Below are 16,488 nucleotides of genomic sequence, written 5' to 3'. Positions count from 1 at the left end.
CTTTACGCACCCTCTTGGCTCATCTTCTACATAATTTAACTACTTGTGTACCAGCAGCCACTTTACCCTACCAAGTGTGGTCCCCTCCCCGAAATAATCCCACGTCCAACCCGAGTGTGGAGGAGGGACAACTACTTCATTGTGGGCATCTTTATGCGAGATGTCGACTAGGCTGCCAGTCACCGTCCACCATATTTCTTTTTTTTTGCCCCCCTCTCACTTTCCCGACTCTATCTTAGCGCAGAGATTCGCCCTGTGCCTCGTCTGAATCCTCTCCCAATAATAATATAGATCATTTCGCTCACTTCGCTCATTTCGCACTCCTCGCCCTCGACCCCGAAGGCTGACGGACAGTCGCTCGACTATATTAAAAGCCCCCAGAACATGGGTTCACCACTCACCGTGATTAGTATTGCATTGTTGTCTTGATAAATTGTGACTCTTCTTATTCGGATTCTCCATCCCCATTCTTCCTCTTCCTCTTCCTCTTCTATCCTTCTTTCTCCGACCCCCTCTCTCTTGCTCCACCTCACCTGGTCTTTTTCTCCTCTTTCTCCTCTCCTCCCATCCCCTCTCTTGCCCTGTCCTCCTTCTCTCAAGAACTCACACCAAAGCCTTAATCTGTTTGTCTCTCCCCACATACTTCGAAATTGCATGGGGTCTTTTTAAAGTCCGGACCGATTCTGTTTGTCCTCCTGCGCAGTGCCGCGGCTTCGATGCCACATTCCCATTGGCCTGCCGCCTTATCTTGAATCGATCGGACCTGGTCCGTCGACCGCTTGAGTCGGCCTGACCCCTCCCCTCCCCCCCCCTCATCCGCCATGGAAGGCTTCGACGACACCTTCTATCAGGCACACTATCCCATCCAGGATCGCCAACTGGATCCTCAGTCCGCTTACCCTAGCGCCGAGCATGCTTCCCTGCTTCCATTCTCTTACCCTAGTTCCGATCAATTTCAACCGGAGACTTTTCCCTACCAATCGCACCCCTCGGATCTCTTGTCCAACAGTGCCCCTGGCGCCCTGATCCCTTCTCATCCAGATGCCTTGGCCCTGCACCAAACCGGTCTGCACGGCCATCACCCAGGCCCGTCCCGGACGCCCGGTCTAGGGGCCCGCTTCCCGGACGCTTCGATGCATGCTTACGATCCGATGTCCGTTGCGGGCCACGGCATGGCCATGAGTTTGGAAGCCGCAAGTAGTTTTGCTTTCGATGCCTCCAACTTCCATACCACCTCCACTGGGACTTTTGATCCCAATTTTGACCGTCAGCCCGCTATGCAGCGCTCCCCCCTGCCTTCCCAAGTCATTGATTTGGATCCTCCTATCCCTACCGCTTATTCCATCCCCCGAAATCAATCTGCCCTCTCGGCCACTTACTGGGCTCCTTCCGTGGCGCAGGAGTTCAGCGCCCCCGTGCAACCTGTTCAATCAATGCAATCTGTGCAGCCGATCCAGCCTGTGCAATCTGTGCAACATGTGCAGGCAGCGCACCATGTGCAAGCGGCCCAACATGTGCAAGCAGCACAATCTAGACAATCGGCGCAATCTATGCAACCGGCAGTCACCGCCGTGCCCAGGCCCTCCATCGAACTCTCCACATCTACGGCCCGCCCCGCGCGTGATCAGAGCGGCTCGCGGCGAGCTGCAGCTGCAGCACAGGCGGAGGTGCAGCAACAGTCCTCTTCACAAGCCTCGAATACCACTGTTGCCCATCGATTCATCCAGCCGAAACGGCCGTCGCCAAAGGGTGGGTCTTGCTCCATTTCTTTTATCCCAATTTGAGTCGAAAGGCTGATGCGGTTCCTACGCTTCTTAGCAACCTTTCAACCTCAGGCCAAACCAGAGGCGGGTAGCCAATCCCCGTATGCCAGCATTTATTCCAGCAGTGGCTTCGATATCATGGGGGTACTGGTAGGTTCAGCCGCCAATTTGCCGGTCCGAGGCCATGACCCACTGATTTATCCCCTTAGGCCCAAGTGGTGTCCCGACCGGATGCCAAAATTAACATCGGTGCAGTCGACTTGTCCTGTGCGTTTGTGCTCTGCGATATCACCCAGCGTGATCATCCAATTGTGTATGTTTCGGAGGCGTTCGAACGGCTCACTGGTTACACCAAGGAAGAGATTGTAGGCCACAACTGTCGGTTCCTGCAAGGTCCCGATGGAGTGGTGTACCAGGGCATGCCGCGGAAGTTTGTCGATGAAAACACCGCATTTCGTTTCCGGTCCACCATTGAGGATCGGTCCGAGATCCAAGCCAGTATCATCAACTACCGGAAAGGTGGGCAACCCTTTGTGAATTTGGTCACAATGATACCAGTCAAATGGGGTGGACCAGAATACCGCTTTTATGTAGGGTTCCAAGTCGATCTAGTGGAGCAGCCCGACGCTGTCACCCGGCGAAATCCCAGTATGATTCCCTCCTAAGAACTAAGCTATTCGTCGGGGCTGGACTGATCAGGTTTTTTTGCAGATGGCACGTACATGATCAACTATCAGCGCAGTCAATTGCCCAATTACATAGTCCCATCTTCGGACCTGTACCACGTTAACCCGGAGCTGATCACCATGTGGGCACCGGAGCAGGTGTCAACTATCCTTGACAGCTTGAATGGCTCCATGCCCATCTATCGGGAATTGCTCGATCGGGTCCTAGTAGAAAACACGGACGATGTCATTCATGTGCTCTCGTTCGAGGGGGAATTTCTCTACCTGTCTCCGGCTTGTTACAAGATCCTGGAGTATGACGCGGTCGAACTGGTCGGAAAAGGCTTGTCGGCCGTCTGCCATCCGAGCGACATCGGTCCCGTGATCCGCGAGCTACGTGCCTGTATTACTCGTGATCCAGTGAGTGTGGTTTACCGCATCCGCAAGAAACATAGCGGATATATCTGGTTTGAATGTCACGGGTCATGGCACATTACCGACCGGGGACGGCAATACATGGTGTTGGTGGGCCGTCCCCGGGCGGTGTACGATCTCGATCATGTAGCTGTTGTTGGCCGCGGTGGCTTGACAGAGAATGACGTCTGGGCCAAGTTGTCGATGTCCGGCATTATCCTTTATGTTTCATCGAAATCGCGAACGGCATTGGGTCGGGCGCCGGAAGACTTGATTGGCAAGGGCATCCAAGACGTGATGGCGCCGGACACGCGACCACAGGCCGTTCAGGCACTCGAGGGCGCGAGGGCTGGTCGACAGGTCTCGTTCAACCACAAGATCCGTCATCGCAAGGGTCATATGCTACCGGTACAGACTACGCTTCTACCCGGAAAGGTGGGGGGTTTCCCTCCCTCTTTCTTAGTGGCACAGTTTCGCTTCCCGAAGTTGGCGACCTCGGGCGCAGCCGACGACCCCGGCTCTAGCTCAACAGACTTGCCGCCGGTTCCAGTGGACCTATTTGGGCTGGTAGGCGCCAACCGGTTGCCAGCCGGCAATCAAGACCTGGCAGCACTGTACGACAGCTCGCTGTTCACCGAGCTGGCGCCGACGCGGGGTTCCAGCTGGCAGTTGGAACTGCGGGAACTGGAGAAGCAGAACCGTGCCCTGGCGGACGAGATGCAGCGTCTGATCACACGGCAGAAGAAGCGCAAGCGCAAGCAGAGCGCCATCATGGTGGAGAAGATCTGTTCGATGTGCCGGACGAAAACCACCCCAGAGTGGCGGCGTGGGCCCAGCGGCAACCGAGACCTCTGCAACAGCTGTGGCCTGCGCTGGGCTAAGCAAATGCGGAACGCGGCGGCCCAGTCCGCGGCCAGCGCGGCCCGTACGGACGGCGGGACGTCTTAATGAGTGATGAATTGTTTTTGTTGTATTTGTCGATCATTGGATATCATTTATTGTCCAGCATATTGTCTAGCAGCGACGGCTTCTATTTGGATTCTCCTGGGCAGTTTCTTCCTTGATATACCTCCCGCGAGGAAAAGAGTGAGAGACCTGGCCTACATGGAATGATTGTTCGGTAATGAGGGAAATGGATGGGCGTGCATTACTGCGGGCGGCGTTTGGGTTGTGTGCGATGGGTCTGTATTGTATAGTAGGATGGGGTTGACTCGGATATCAAATTGGGGAGAGACCTGCAAGAAGCAGGAGAGGACACGATTTCGGACCTGTGTGTGATATCTTGTCATTACTCTGAGTGTCTAGTTTGTATGTCCAAGATGACACCTAAATATATATCTTCTATATGTCCCTGCGTCTGCTGCTGGTAATGGACCTCGTCCGAGGAAACGTTTACATACTATACATACTTACTGTACAAGGATCGGGATCTTACTCAGTTCCTCTTCTCCCTCCTCTGCAACCACTTCTCCAACCACCGTCTCTCCTCCCTCTCCACTTGCCAGCCATCCTTGCCCAGATCCGGCGAACCGACTCCGACTCCACCGCGTTCCTCGACCGCGCAGCGCACTTCCGCCGCCTCCATGGCCTGGACGCCGCCGCCCCTCCGAATCATCTCATCATCCAGCTCCAAATAGTCCAGATACCGCTGCAGCCGCGCGCGATACACCAGCTGCACAGCCCAGGCGGGGTGCTGATGTGACTTAGCCAGCCCGAACAGGGCACACGCGCGGCCCACGGCATCTTTGTCTCCGTCCACGGCACTCCTGCGCACCAACTCCAGCATGGCGCTCATCTCCGCATCGCTGCCCACCTCAGGCGGCGTGACCGACCCGGGCGCCAGCAGCGCCATCTTCTTCCTCTGCACGCGCTTCCCGCGCTCCTTCTCCAGCTGCTTCGGCACACGACACGTGCGCGGGGTGACGGCATTCCCCAGCGCCAGAACCGCCAGCGGCGTCATCTCGCCGCAGACGATCAGGATGAGCGTGAAGGGGATCATGCGGCGGATATCGTAGGCGGAGCGGTGGAGAAGATGAAACGTGGAGCGCGAGATGACTGCTTCTGCTGCTTTGTTTGATGAATCTGAAATCGCCGTCGCGGACTTCATTGTTGTTGTTGCTGCTGCGGTCTTGTTGTTTGCGCTGCTGTTACCCGTCACCATTCGCGGTCGGATCACCGCCGCGGAGGGCGATGTCGGCAAATACGCGGGCAACCCCAGGGCGCGGCGGAGGGGCAGCGCGGCGCGGTAGTTGTGGTAGACGTTCTTGAGACCCGTCTTGTAGAAACTGGCGTAGGCGCGGCCGATGGCGATGTAACGCTTGAGCTTGTCGGCTGGTGAGGCCGAGGGCGCGAGGGCGGAGGGGAGACTGAGGTCTGCTGGGCGGGTGCTGGGCGGTGGGTTGATGTCGGTTGGGAAGGTGGTTGTCGTGGCTGTGGAGGAGAGCGAGGGTGGTGGGGAGTTGGCAGACTGCGGGGAGGGACGGCGAGTGTGGGTTTTGAGGGCTGTTGAGGTGGTTGAGAAGTGGTGTTTGTTTAGCTGTTTCTGCTGGTGGTGGTGATGGTGATGGCGGAGGAGGTTCAGGCTAGTTAAGGAGGTTGGTGGCGATCGGAGGAGAAGAACTCGGGCCCTGGGGCCGCTGAGGGTAGCCGGCATTGTTGCCGGAGTGCAATTGAGTGTTGTAGTAAGGAATTGAACGGTTAATGTGCGAACAAGGACAGATATTTTGATTGGTGATGGTGGTGATGATGGGATGGGATGGATGGGGTTACAAGACCGGGAAATTAAAGTCTAGAAGACCCTCAGGCATGCAGGCATCGGCTCGGTTGTCCGTAAGGCATCAAACATCGTCATTGTCAACACCAGCAGCTACAAACAACAAACAACAAACACCGGAGCCCATTCCACCACTGCAGCAGCTCTGATTCTCTCATCCGGCTTTCCCCATGAAGCCGAAGCCAATCTTACTTCATCGTCCGACTTTCTGAACTGGTTCTACAATTGCATTTGTCATCAAGAGTCCCAATCGCTGACTCACTCCCCTACCTAATTCCACCCACGATCTATATAAATTCCATCAACATCACCACCACAATCAACGATAGAATGAAAACACACCTCCTCAGCCACCTCAGCCACCACAACACTTACAAGCACACCCACACGCATCCCACCCACCAAGCAAACACAATGACCCCCAGCAACCGACCCCCAGTAACCTTCACCACGCCCACCGCTCTGCTTCTAATCGACAATCAAACGGCCTTCACGCACCCCACGCACTGGGGCCCCTCACGCTCCAACCGGCTCTATGAACCCAACATCCAGTCCCTCCTGCTCGCCTTCCGTGCTGCAAAGACATCATCCTCCTCCTCCTCCTCCTCAACGCCATCATCACCAGCCCTAAAAGAAGTAATCCACATCTTCCACACATCGACAGATCCAGCCTCACCCTTCCACCCGTCCTCACCAGTCAACGGACGCCAGCCACTGGATTTCGCCGTCCCGGCCGCAGACGGCTCGGAGCCCGTGTTCTGGAAGAGCGTCAACTCGAGCTTCATCGGCACGGGGCTGGAGGCGCATCTCCGCGCGCGCGGGATCCGCCAATTAATTGTCGCGGGGCTGACGACAGATCACTGCGTGTCGACGACGGTGCGCATGGCGGCGAATCTGGGGGTGGTGGATCGGAGTACCGATCCCAGTGAGCATGGTCACGGGGAGGAGGTGGGGCAGCAGCAGCAGCAGCAGCAGCAGGATCCGAGGACCAGTATGCCTGAAGTTTCGCCGGTAGGGGTATCTAAAGGCCGGATCCTCCTGGTTGGGGATGCGACCGCGACGTGGGCCAAGGGTGGCTTTGATGCTGAGACGGTGCACGCGGTTTCGTTGGCGAGTCTGGAAGGCGAGTTTGCGGAGGTGGTGGGGACCGAGGAGGTGGTGAGAGCGTTGCGGAGGGCTACGTAGGCTTTTACTTGATCTTAACTCCAACGAGCGATACAGAGGTTAAACAGGGTAAGAGATCATAGATTGTAGGGAAGGAAGTGCGGGCAATGATGGTGGTGGCTCCAGCTAGGTAAAGAACGATCTCCTATAATGATACCTCGACAGCAATGATATTCTTCGACACAAAGCCCGTCACAAATAGCATCCCAGTCTTGTCCGCATGAGCCTTGGGCTCCACTGGAAGTAATAGGGCCGTGCTCGCGGTTCGGATATTGGTTCCGTCATCCTCGAAGATGAGACGCTTTTCCCATTCCGGCTCGGCCGTTTCTCCGACATGACGACGCAAGTGCCACACCATGACTCCTTCTTGAGCCGTGGGGTCGCGGCGAGATTGGGGGAGATCAACTGCCCGCAACAGACCACCGACTACATACCCACTGGCATTGTCCTCAGCGGTTGCGTAAGGGTCGTGATAGTAGCTCGGGTTGTCAATCGTGCTCTCAAACGCAAACTCATCTAGCACCGAGAGAGTGCGGTTGCCATGGTTTGCCCTTGCACGGTACAGGATGCCCCCCGCGGCACTGCTGAGCAGCAACTCATCGCTGGATTGCCCATGTCCCAGTCCGTTAAAGTTTCGGTACCCCTGGCATGCTACAACAGCATCAATCCCCGTAGCTGCGCTTCCCGAGTGAGTGATATCGACATTAACATGGATGATATTGGTCCACTTGGCCAACGGCATGATATCTTCGACCGTGCGCATGATTCCTTCTCGGTAGAAGTGGTCGTTAGTGACATGTATCGAGGACGGGCTCTCGGCGTAGATGTCGTTCGGTGTGACAATCAAGGGGTGTGCAATTGAACGGACATGGCGAACGGTGTTCGACTCCAGCACATGATGAAACAGCTCAATCTGGGAGTGAGCCCGAGGGGTGCCTTCAGCCGAGGGCCCCTCATAGTAGTCCGGGTTTGACAAGTGGTTGATGGCATAGATGTAAACGGCACCCGAGCGGTTCGGATCGTCAACAAGATCGATGCCATGCGTGACGAAGGGCCCGGAAAAGTTTTCGAACGCAAGTCGCTTGGACTTGAGTGTCTGTTTGTGTACCATGAGCCGGGCATTGCCATCATCTAAAATGGACATTCTTTGCCTACCTTGGGATCAATGAGATGAAACGAACCGGTCGACGGAGCCGGTCCCTCCAGGTTACCCAGGGGTGGGAACCACTTGAACCGAGGCAAGAAGGAGTCTTCACAAGCCGTGAAGATGTAGCCCGAAGGTTGATGGTAGTGCATATCCTCGCATTGCATGGTGTCCTCGATCTTATGGATCTTCTGGGCCTCCGCTGTGACGACGTCGGCGGCCGCCCGGAAGACTCCCAGGACGGTAAGCCAGTGACAGACAGGCCCATAGAGATAAGCCACCACCAAAACGAAGATAGCGAGATTGAGGGAGCTTTTCATGGTGCTTGTGGTCGATCGAGTAGCTCGTGATGGCGTTTCCACTGCGCGGGGTGTGCATACGTGGAGATTGTCGCAATTCTCGTGGGCAGTATCAGACGGAGCATCGAGAGAAGAAGGTGGAGGCAAGGGGCAGACCAATTAGCAATTCTGAGGCCCAAATAGGAATGCGGGGACGAAGAAGAAAGAGACAGAGAGAAAAAAAGGGGAGAAGGTGGGGGTGGGGGGGGGGTTTGTTTGTATAGTGACTGTGTGCGCGCGACCAGAGCAAGCACCGAGGCATAACCGCTGTCTGAGGAAGTTCTGTATGATGTATGATGTATGATGATGTCGGGGGGTGAGAGGGAAGCTACGAGCCGAGGTACAGTACAATACTTGACCAACTGGTGGCTGGGATTAACCAGGTTGAGCCGCTCCAGATTTACAACAGCACCCCACCAAACAATGAGGAATGAATAACTTATATACTACAGTATGAAGACTGGAACATTACAGCTCAAAATAAGCAATCTGGAAGTTTGGAGTAGAGTCTCTCACTATAGCTAACTCCAGCCTTTCTCCTCCCCAACCGTTATTTTCCCCTCAGGCTGGATGCAGTCCTCTTTCACCGTCAATTACATAGCCCCCCCGGATTGCTGTGAGACGAAAGGTAGAGCAAACGCAGTCAAAAAAAAAAAAGCACCTCGGAAGCGCATTCCACTTTCATCCATCGCTAGTCAACTCCGGCAGTTCCCAGAATCCAAGAAGCCCGTGCATTGAGGAATCCCGTAAATCATGACAGATCCACTGACCTTGACAGATGCGTTCGACCAAGCCTGTCCACTAATGCTGGGACTTGGCCTCCAGGTATTCTTGGTCGCTGGCATCCAGGATATCGTATTCCTCATCGGTCAAGAGGCCAACGTCTGTCTCATCATCCAAGGTCAAACTGTCCATGTCATCCAGCACATCCTGCTCCGAGCGGTAAGATACCGAGGGAGCCGTAGGAGCCGTGCGAGCAGCTTCGTGCGTGCTCGACTCTGGTGACTCCTTGTCTAGCTTAGGGAAAATCATCTGACTACCAGCGGGCTCAGGCTGGCTGGGCTCCACAGCCGGGGAAGCTTTGACGTCCTCTGACAACGAGGGAGCCTCCGTCTCTGGAGTCGGTTCACGCACTTGAATATCGCACCACAGACGGTGGCCGAAAGGCATGCCGTTGGGGAGCTTGAGCCGCCAATAGGAGATGGCAGTACCCGGACGACTGGGGGTCTTGAGGGTCACTGTAAAGTCGGCACTGTGACCGGGCTCTAGAGATTGGCTCATCTTGTTGCTCTCCATGGCAGTGGCGATGGAATCGACGCTCAATGGGTGGTTGGTGTCCACATTAAACATCGAATCACCGCCCACAAACCGCACATCCGTCCCCGCAGGCCAAGCCATGGGACCAGGATTGAAGAGTGTCCACGTCTGCTGGAAAGGAGTGTTGGGAGCCATGGCTGTGTCATCGGGGATGGTGTCACGAATGAAGAAAGCCTGGTACCCCGAAGCGGGATCCACATCCCATGTCTGTGCAACGGGGGCTGGCTCGGTATTCACAACAGGGCTGGCTTGTTCTACAGGTTTCGCCTCCGCACCAACCTGCTCCACTGGTTCGGGCGCTTCCTGGACCGCGGGTTCAGGTTCACCAAGAGTAGTGGCTTCGGTTGAGATGGACTTCTGGAGGCGGTCGCCGAGAGTAGTCACTCCTTGTCCAGCTTCATTAAAGGTGCTGACCCGAACATCACGCACGGGCGTCTTAAGCATGAGCAACGGGTGGGTTCGATTGTGCGTATTTGTTGGGTGAACCTCGCAACTGGCACAAAAATCGGTATCGTGGCACACGGAGCACTTGTAGCGAGTGCCGGTGATGAATGTGGGACAAGACTTGGTCCGGCATAGAGGGCCGTCACAGTAGATACCATAATGCACCTCATGGTTGATCAGGGGCTCAGCGATCGAGTCATAGAGCGGCGCGAACCGATGACCGGGGTGTCGCTGAGCGACATTTTCGTAGCATTCGGTACAGTAATCCCAGTCCGGGCAAGTTAAGCACTTGTGACGAACACCAATGATACGCTAGCACGACTGTTAGCTCTTCCTAGGTATCATACGGGAATGCAGCAAAACCAGGGTAGGTTACCTTCTCACATCCATCGCAGATCGCTGCATGGTGGTGATGACGTCCGGGATTGCATCTAGACTGGACGATGCTCTTCAAAGCGAACTGACGATCCTTGAGCAAAGCAAATGTGTGGGCGGGATGGTGACCATGCGAGTCCTTCAGAAGGCATGTAATGCAGAGGTCATAGTCATCACAGTCAGCACACGAGACGATTTGATTCTCATCAAGTTCTGCGGCCAGTCAGCAGCATGTCACGGAGTTTGAAATACAGAGACTAGACATACCTTTAAGGCAATCGTTGCAAATTCGCAGATCAGTAATTTCTGGTGCAGCGAGGGCTGAAGCCGGAGCCGGAGCCGGAGCCAGAGCCGGAGCGGGCTCAGGAGAAAGTTCTCGGACTGGCTCTGGCACGGGAGCCTCAGGCACCTCCTTAGCCTCCTCGACCGCAACTTTCCGGGGAGGAATTGTCTCGGTGGTACTGGTGGTGACCTTGCCATCCTTGATGGACCGTCTAATCAACCAGTGCTCTTCGTTGAGACAGGTGGCTCCGCTGTCCACACACTGGGGGCAGAGGTCATAGTCCCCATCATCGCAAAGGCTGCAATGATAGTGTTCATTGGGAATGGACAGACCGCAGCGATTGCAATCAATGCAGAACACTCCGCTAGGGGAAGCATGGGACATAATCGGGAAGCGAGGACTGTCGAACGCAAATTCGCGGAACTGCGATTGGGAAGAAGGCTCAGCGCCCCACTGCATGGACTGAGTCTCTGCTGGAATAGGGCAAACCACGTTGTCAATTAGATTAGTGGCCGAAGTGGAGGCGGATGCCGTGTTAGGTTCAGTCTCAGCTTGGGATTCAGGGAGTGGAGAGCTCAAGACGGTTTCTAGATAGCTGTACCGCGAAACATTCTGTTGCTCTGGTAGGCTTTCCTCCACGGGAGGCTGAGGGGCGGTCTCATCTACAGTGGTGACCTTGATCCGCAGCTTGAGTTTCGCTTTGGCAGCCCGGTAAAGTTGTTTGTAGACAGCTGGGTTTTGACTGTCCAGATGCACATAGCAACTAGCACTGTCGGAGTATCGCTCGAAGACCACGTTCGCGTCTTCGGGGACGCTCAGGAGTTGGCGAAGCTAGAGACGAAGACAAGTGATTAGCATCCGGTGTTCGACGGTCGCGACTGAACAAATCGATTCTCTGGATAGAACATAATAATACGGGACGATGGTAACCTCCACCAGAGCCCGGTTGCATGTCCACGAAATGGTATCATCCTGGCAAGGCAAAGGTCTCCAAGAGGTAAGGTACAGAGAGACCGAAAGATAGGGGCGGAAGAGTAGATGGGGCTGATGGGGGCTGATGGGGGGAAAGCGGAGGAGCTCCGGTCGGAGCTCGAGTGGGGACTGGGACTGGACGGGAGACTTACATTCTGGGGTAAAGTGCGAGCTCCAAGCTCTTTCAGCGGAATCTTGAAGCGGCGAGTATTGTCATTGTACAGCACCTTGACTGTAATCAAAGTGCTGGGACCCACTGCCGGAGGGGAAGTAGTAGGATTGGCCATGATGAAAGATGGATGAATGGATGATGAAAAAGATGATGCCCGACCGTGTGCGTGTTCGTGTGTGTGTGTGTAAAGCTCTCGGGCCAGAAGGAGGCGATAAGCACGGCAACGCTAACGGACGGCGGGAGTGATTAGGAGACACAGAGCACGAGACAAGGAGCAGAACACCGAAAACAGCCCAGCTGAAATGGAGTTATTGAGGAAGAGAAAGGGAGAGAGAGGTGGGAGGAGGATAAATAATAAGAGAAGTAGATGATAAATGGATGGAAGGTGGATGATGGAGGGAGTTGGAAGAAAAGTGGGAAGTAAGTGGGTGGAGTGTGAGTAAGTAGTAAGTGTATGAGAGAGAGAGAGAGAGAGAGAGAGGAAGAGAGAGAAGAAGTTGGAGATGGAAAAGATGACGGAAGGGAATGGAGAAAGAGAGAGGAGAGAGAGGAGAAGGCGGAGTTAAAGAAGGAGAAAAGACGAGCAGGTCAGCTGGTGCTGATGCCTGCTGTTGCTGGCTGCATCCGGCCGAGGCGGTGAGCCCAGCAGTACAGTACAGTACAGACCAGACAGACTACCATCCTTGTCAAACTTCCCTTATTTTTCATGGACCCACTGTGGTAGTATACTGGTGATGAGTATGATCTTGGCCATACTTAGTTAACTTACTGATTGTTTCATGGACTATTTGTCAATGGACCCAACAGGTTACTTTTATCAACCTATGTGCCCCGTCGTTTGTCTGACGACAACAACGGGTTTCCTCCCCCACTCCCCCCTGCAATCATCATTGCCTATCTGTACGGCACGGATCTCCGGCTCTCTTCCACTGACCCCGACTCGGTGACTTACTACTGTACCTATCGCTCATCTAGTTGTCCTGAGTAGTTCTTGTCTATCAGCTGGATCCCGTGTCTGCAGAATGAGTGAGGCATTGCCGAAATGCATCCCATCAGGCCTAAATTTGGAAACCCCAGTCTCTCTTGTCTAACTCTCCCGGTGCAAGATGATTTCATAGCCACCGAGGAGGAGCTACTGCCGCATTACATGTAGCACCAGCTACTCGTACAACTGCCGACTATGCTGGCAGTTCCTTTCTCCCGGGCTCGTTTTGACGTCCGGCGCTGACGTCACGTTCTCACGTTCAGATGGCAGCCGAGGGATTGATGCAGGCTATGCTCCAGTGCTGTCGTCCGTGATTCACTCCCGCTTAGAGTAGTGAAGTCTTGCGTTCTGTCTGCTTACGTCTTCGGGTCATTGCGTCGTTGATCGTTGCTTTTCGGCGCTTCAAGATGTTCTTGCATCATGCGACCCAGGAAAACTAGTATACGAACGACGCTCCTTGACATCGTCTTGGCTGTTGGCGCCGAGAGCTTGCCACTTTCCCCTCTCGACTGACAGGCACCCACTCAACAAGCTTGGCCGCCGATCAACCCAATCTCTCTCACCACTACGGACAGGCAACAACACTAAAGAAGGTAGGTAGTAAGGTTCATTCGCTCATGCACAGTACACTCAAGAGAGCGACCGCAAAAATGGGACATGCAGACAGTTCATCAGGTAGGGCCATAGTCGTTCATTCCCCGCACGAGTACATGGAACAGCGATGGTATCCGTACACTGGGAGGGGTGCCTCCCCGCAGCCTGCGAGCACGGCCGAGCAGACAACCCCGGAAGTTAACCATAAAAAAAAAAAAGGACGGAGAGAGAAAGCATTAACATCAAGAAGAGGAAGAACAAGAACTGTAGAGACATGAGGAGAAAGGAGCGCGAACAAGACAGGGAAGTCAAAACAGTCGCTAGTAATGCAGAAAATCCTAATCTAACCACAATTGAAAGACAACTCAAACAGCACAGTAGGCTCGGTGACCCTCCACCACGGAAAAATCAAACTAGGCGATTGAGCATAGGTCAAATCAAGAAGAGCCGTGGCAGAAGAGAGACGTCATCACGTTTTCGAAGATCCGACAGCGTCGGTGCGTTACCGCTAGGAGAAAAAGATGAAAGGGGAATCAAAGAAAGGCCAAAGAAGAGCAATAGACATCGAAGAGGAGTGGACGAGATTTTAGGCGAAAAAGAACGAAAAGGGGGTCGAGAAATCGGGAAAAGAGAGGAGAAAGAGGCGGAAGTTTGAGGCATAGTACCATCGGCGTGGGGATCACTGCGCAGAGTAGTAAACACCGTTTTGGGACTGCGGATAGTAATAAGTTGCTCCTGGGGGCGTCAACATCCCACCCATGCCAACCACTCCACCCGGCCCCGGAGCACTGGGCAACCCGTATGATGAGTTGGGATACATCTGGTTGGCATCGTAGAAATAGACCGTCCCTCCAGCTTCATGAGCAACCGTACCTGGCTGTGATGCTTGTTCGCCCGACGAAGGCGCCGGAGGCACCATATAGGGAGGGCCATGTTGCCCCTGCGGGAAGGGCGGCGCGGAGGCCCCTGGACCTCCAGCCCCGTTGAATGGGGCGTAGTCCGTACCAGAATTAGGATAATAGACGGCGCCAGCCGGGTACGATGCAGGATAGTATATCTGGGCTTGTTGGAAACCGTAGGGTTGAAACGGCTGGGCATGGATGGCGCGGTCGGGGATATGAGACACAGGAGTCGCAGACGCGTGAGCAGGGGGCACGTGGGTAGAGGCTTCCGGACCATAGACAGGCCCATTGGCAGGCATTGGCACCTGGTGGTGGAACGGCTGTTCCTGTTGAGGCTGGGGCGTATTGAAGGGGAAGCTTGCCGGCGTTTCAATGTCGGCAACGGAAACAGCTTTTTGAGGACGAGGCTGATGCATCGGAATGGGAGCCGGGCGGCTCTCACGATATGCGCGAGGTTGCGGTTGAGGAGGCAGAGGAGGTGGTAATGCCGACGAAGCAACCACTGGGCCAGCAGGGACGTGTGGAATCCCTAGAGGCGGTCGTGGAGGAGGGAGGCGGACGACCGGTTTCCCATTCTCGGTGGTGATGATGGTATGCCGTGAGAAGACTGAGCCTGCCGGCGAGTGCCATCCCTCCTGTGAGGGCGGCTTGCCCAAGGATGACCGCCGGCTGATACTGACACTGGGGGCGTACGTCGAACCTGCATAGATGCTGGGACGGCGCCCCGTCATGAAGCCGCCACGACGCCCGCGGAAGGCCTGCTGGTTCGGCCGCAGCGCCCGTGGGATGAAGATGAAGGACCGCTCGATGGCGGGGAAAATGTATCGAGGCGGTTGGCCCGGAAGCGAGATCCGGACAGGCTTATCGCGGCGAAGAGGAGGGCGATGCTGAGGGAGTCGGGTGTGTTGTTTCTTCGATACAGATGGATAAGAAATGGGCCGGTCCATGCCTGGCAGGAGAACAACCACGGGCACATTCCCAAGTAACGTAGTGCTCGAAAAAGATCGATTTGGGGGCGATGACCTAGGGGCCGTGGGAACAGGCCGAGGTGGATAATTCGAGAACCCGGTTGAAGCGGTTGAGACCTTGGCTGTCGATGAACGGCCCCCAGCGACGGTATCATGAAGATCGTGCGCCCATTGTCCTTCGCTCGTATCCGGCTTGACATTATGTCTGCAGCACGTTAGTTCCTGGCACGGTTGACGAGTGAAAGTGATCGGAGCTCTGCAGGAGGGTCCAGACGCACCTGCGCACATTACCATCCACAATGAGTCCATACGGTCTGGTTTTCGATTTCATGGAGGTCTTGTGGCCATTCGTCACCGTCTCGGTGGAACGCTTATCGTGAAGGAAAAAACTCCCTCGGGAGGGCACCAGAGCAGGGTTCGCATCTTTGTCCTTGGTTGTGTGTTTCTCCTGCTCCCGACGCTTCACCTCCGCAGCTGCCTCCCTTCTCGGTTCAGACGGTGGTGCCGATGGCGTCCGTCCTACCGGAGGGCCGAGCTCCCCCTCCAGGTCATCGAAATGAATTCCCGCCTCTGGTGTCGGCTCCTCCGATAATTTCATGCCGTTCATCATAGCCTCGGTATCTGACACGGTGCTGGCGATCAGCCGCTTCGCTGGGGATGACGAGTGGCGGCGTCCCAATTTATGGTTTGCTTTGAGCATGCGCCCATTGGGGTGTGAGGTATGAGGGTGCGAAGATGTCCGGAGCTCGTTGTCGCTTTCATCGCTACCTTCTCCATCGGCGTCATCTTCATCTGGATGGCTGATCACCGAGCCTTCACTGAGAGAGTCATCTTCCAGTTCGCCATCCAATGAGCCCTCATCTTCACCTTCCTCGTCCCTTCTCCTTCGGCGGCTAGCACCGATGTTGTGACGTCGTGGAGCCATTGGAACGAAACCAGGGCTGAACAAAAAGAGGGTGACTGTAAAGATCGAAGATAATGATGAAGTAGGTAGGTGATATAATTAGCAAAAGGATTGAAGTGCGCCGACGGCTTGCAGGACCGGGAGTTTGCTGGCTTGGTGGCTGGTGATAGGGTTGGTGGTGTTTGGTGGTCGGCGGGTGGGAGGACAGAAGTTAAGGCAAACAAAACGGGGTCAGAAAGAAGAAAGTGGTAGCACGCATGTGAGAAGAGGGGAGTGGGATTGGAGGGAGGAGGAGGGGGCGAGGAACCGGG

General features: G+C 55.1%; 6 protein-coding genes across 6 annotated transcripts; 2 read left to right on the top strand and 4 right to left on the bottom strand.

Annotated features, from left to right (window-relative positions):
* Window positions 1–821: 821 nt before the first annotated feature.
* lreA (GATA transcription factor LreA) lies at window positions 822–3,790 on the top strand (the record flags this gene model as incomplete). The annotated part of the gene is made up of 4 exons (XM_025697397.1): window positions 822–1,749; window positions 1,819–1,913; window positions 1,973–2,411; window positions 2,475–3,790. The coding sequence occupies 4 exons, from the start codon at window positions 822–824 to the stop codon at window positions 3,788–3,790; spliced, it is 2,778 nt and encodes a 925-aa protein (XP_025546042.1).
* A 453-nt stretch (window positions 3,791–4,243) lies between these two features.
* BO97DRAFT_409370 (uncharacterized protein) lies at window positions 4,244–5,579 on the bottom strand. The gene has a single exon (XM_025696052.1). The coding sequence runs from the start codon at window positions 5,493–5,495 to the stop codon at window positions 4,278–4,280; it is 1,218 nt and encodes a 405-aa protein (XP_025546041.1). The 5' UTR covers window positions 5,496–5,579; the 3' UTR covers window positions 4,244–4,277.
* A 157-nt stretch (window positions 5,580–5,736) lies between these two features.
* Window positions 5,737–6,966, top strand: BO97DRAFT_409369 (putative isochorismatase family hydrolase). The gene has a single exon (XM_025696051.1). The coding sequence runs from the start codon at window positions 6,030–6,032 to the stop codon at window positions 6,798–6,800; it is 771 nt and encodes a 256-aa protein (XP_025546040.1). The 5' UTR covers window positions 5,737–6,029; the 3' UTR covers window positions 6,801–6,966.
* On the bottom strand, window positions 6,925–8,243 carry BO97DRAFT_357777 (serum paraoxonase/arylesterase family protein; the record flags this gene model as incomplete). The annotated part of the gene is made up of 2 exons (XM_025692220.1): window positions 6,925–7,875; window positions 7,935–8,243. 2 exons carry the CDS (start codon window positions 8,241–8,243, stop codon window positions 6,925–6,927), a joined length of 1,260 nt encoding a protein of 419 aa, XP_025546039.1.
* Window positions 8,244–9,062: 819 nt separating this feature from the next.
* On the bottom strand, window positions 9,063–11,939 carry BO97DRAFT_429828 (ZZ type zinc finger domain protein; the record flags this gene model as incomplete). The annotated part of the gene is made up of 4 exons (XM_025697396.1): window positions 9,063–10,334; window positions 10,399–10,610; window positions 10,665–11,511; window positions 11,805–11,939. The coding sequence occupies 4 exons, from the start codon at window positions 11,937–11,939 to the stop codon at window positions 9,063–9,065; spliced, it is 2,466 nt and encodes an 821-aa protein (XP_025546038.1).
* Window positions 11,940–14,070: 2,131 nt separating this feature from the next.
* BO97DRAFT_276895 (uncharacterized protein) lies at window positions 14,071–16,293 on the bottom strand. The gene is made up of 2 exons (XM_025691028.1): window positions 15,552–16,293; window positions 14,071–15,478 (listed from the first exon to the last, which is right to left on the bottom strand). The coding sequence occupies exons 1-2, from the start codon at window positions 16,196–16,198 to the stop codon at window positions 14,083–14,085; spliced, it is 2,043 nt and encodes a 680-aa protein (XP_025546037.1). The 5' UTR covers window positions 16,199–16,293; the 3' UTR covers window positions 14,071–14,082.
* Between the last annotated feature and the right edge of the window lie 195 nt (window positions 16,294–16,488).

This window comes from Aspergillus homomorphus (assembly GCF_003184865.1).
Source record: "Aspergillus homomorphus CBS 101889 unplaced genomic scaffold BO97scaffold_82, whole genome shotgun sequence".
In the NCBI taxonomy this organism is placed as follows: domain Eukaryota; kingdom Fungi; phylum Ascomycota; class Eurotiomycetes; order Eurotiales; family Aspergillaceae; genus Aspergillus; species Aspergillus homomorphus.
The sequence above is the reverse complement of the archived record's forward strand: the minus strand, read 5'-3'. Positions and strand labels throughout refer to the sequence as shown.

Excerpts from the sequence above, each read along its gene's own strand:
- BO97DRAFT_276895 (XM_025691028.1), bottom strand. The coding sequence starts at position 16,198 with ATGGCTCCACGACGTCACAACATCGGTGCTAGCCGCCGAAGGAGAAGG. Across the intron at positions 15,479-15,551 it reads GTGGATGGTAATGTGCGCAG|ACATAATGTCAAGCCGGATA; the intron begins GTGCGTCTGGAC and ends AACGTGCTGCAG.
- BO97DRAFT_409369 (XM_025696051.1), top strand. The coding sequence starts at position 6,030 with ATGACCCCCAGCAACCGACCCCCAGTAACCTTCACCACGCCCACCGCT.
- BO97DRAFT_409370 (XM_025696052.1), bottom strand. The coding sequence starts at position 5,495 with ATGCCGGCTACCCTCAGCGGCCCCAGGGCCCGAGTTCTTCTCCTCCGA.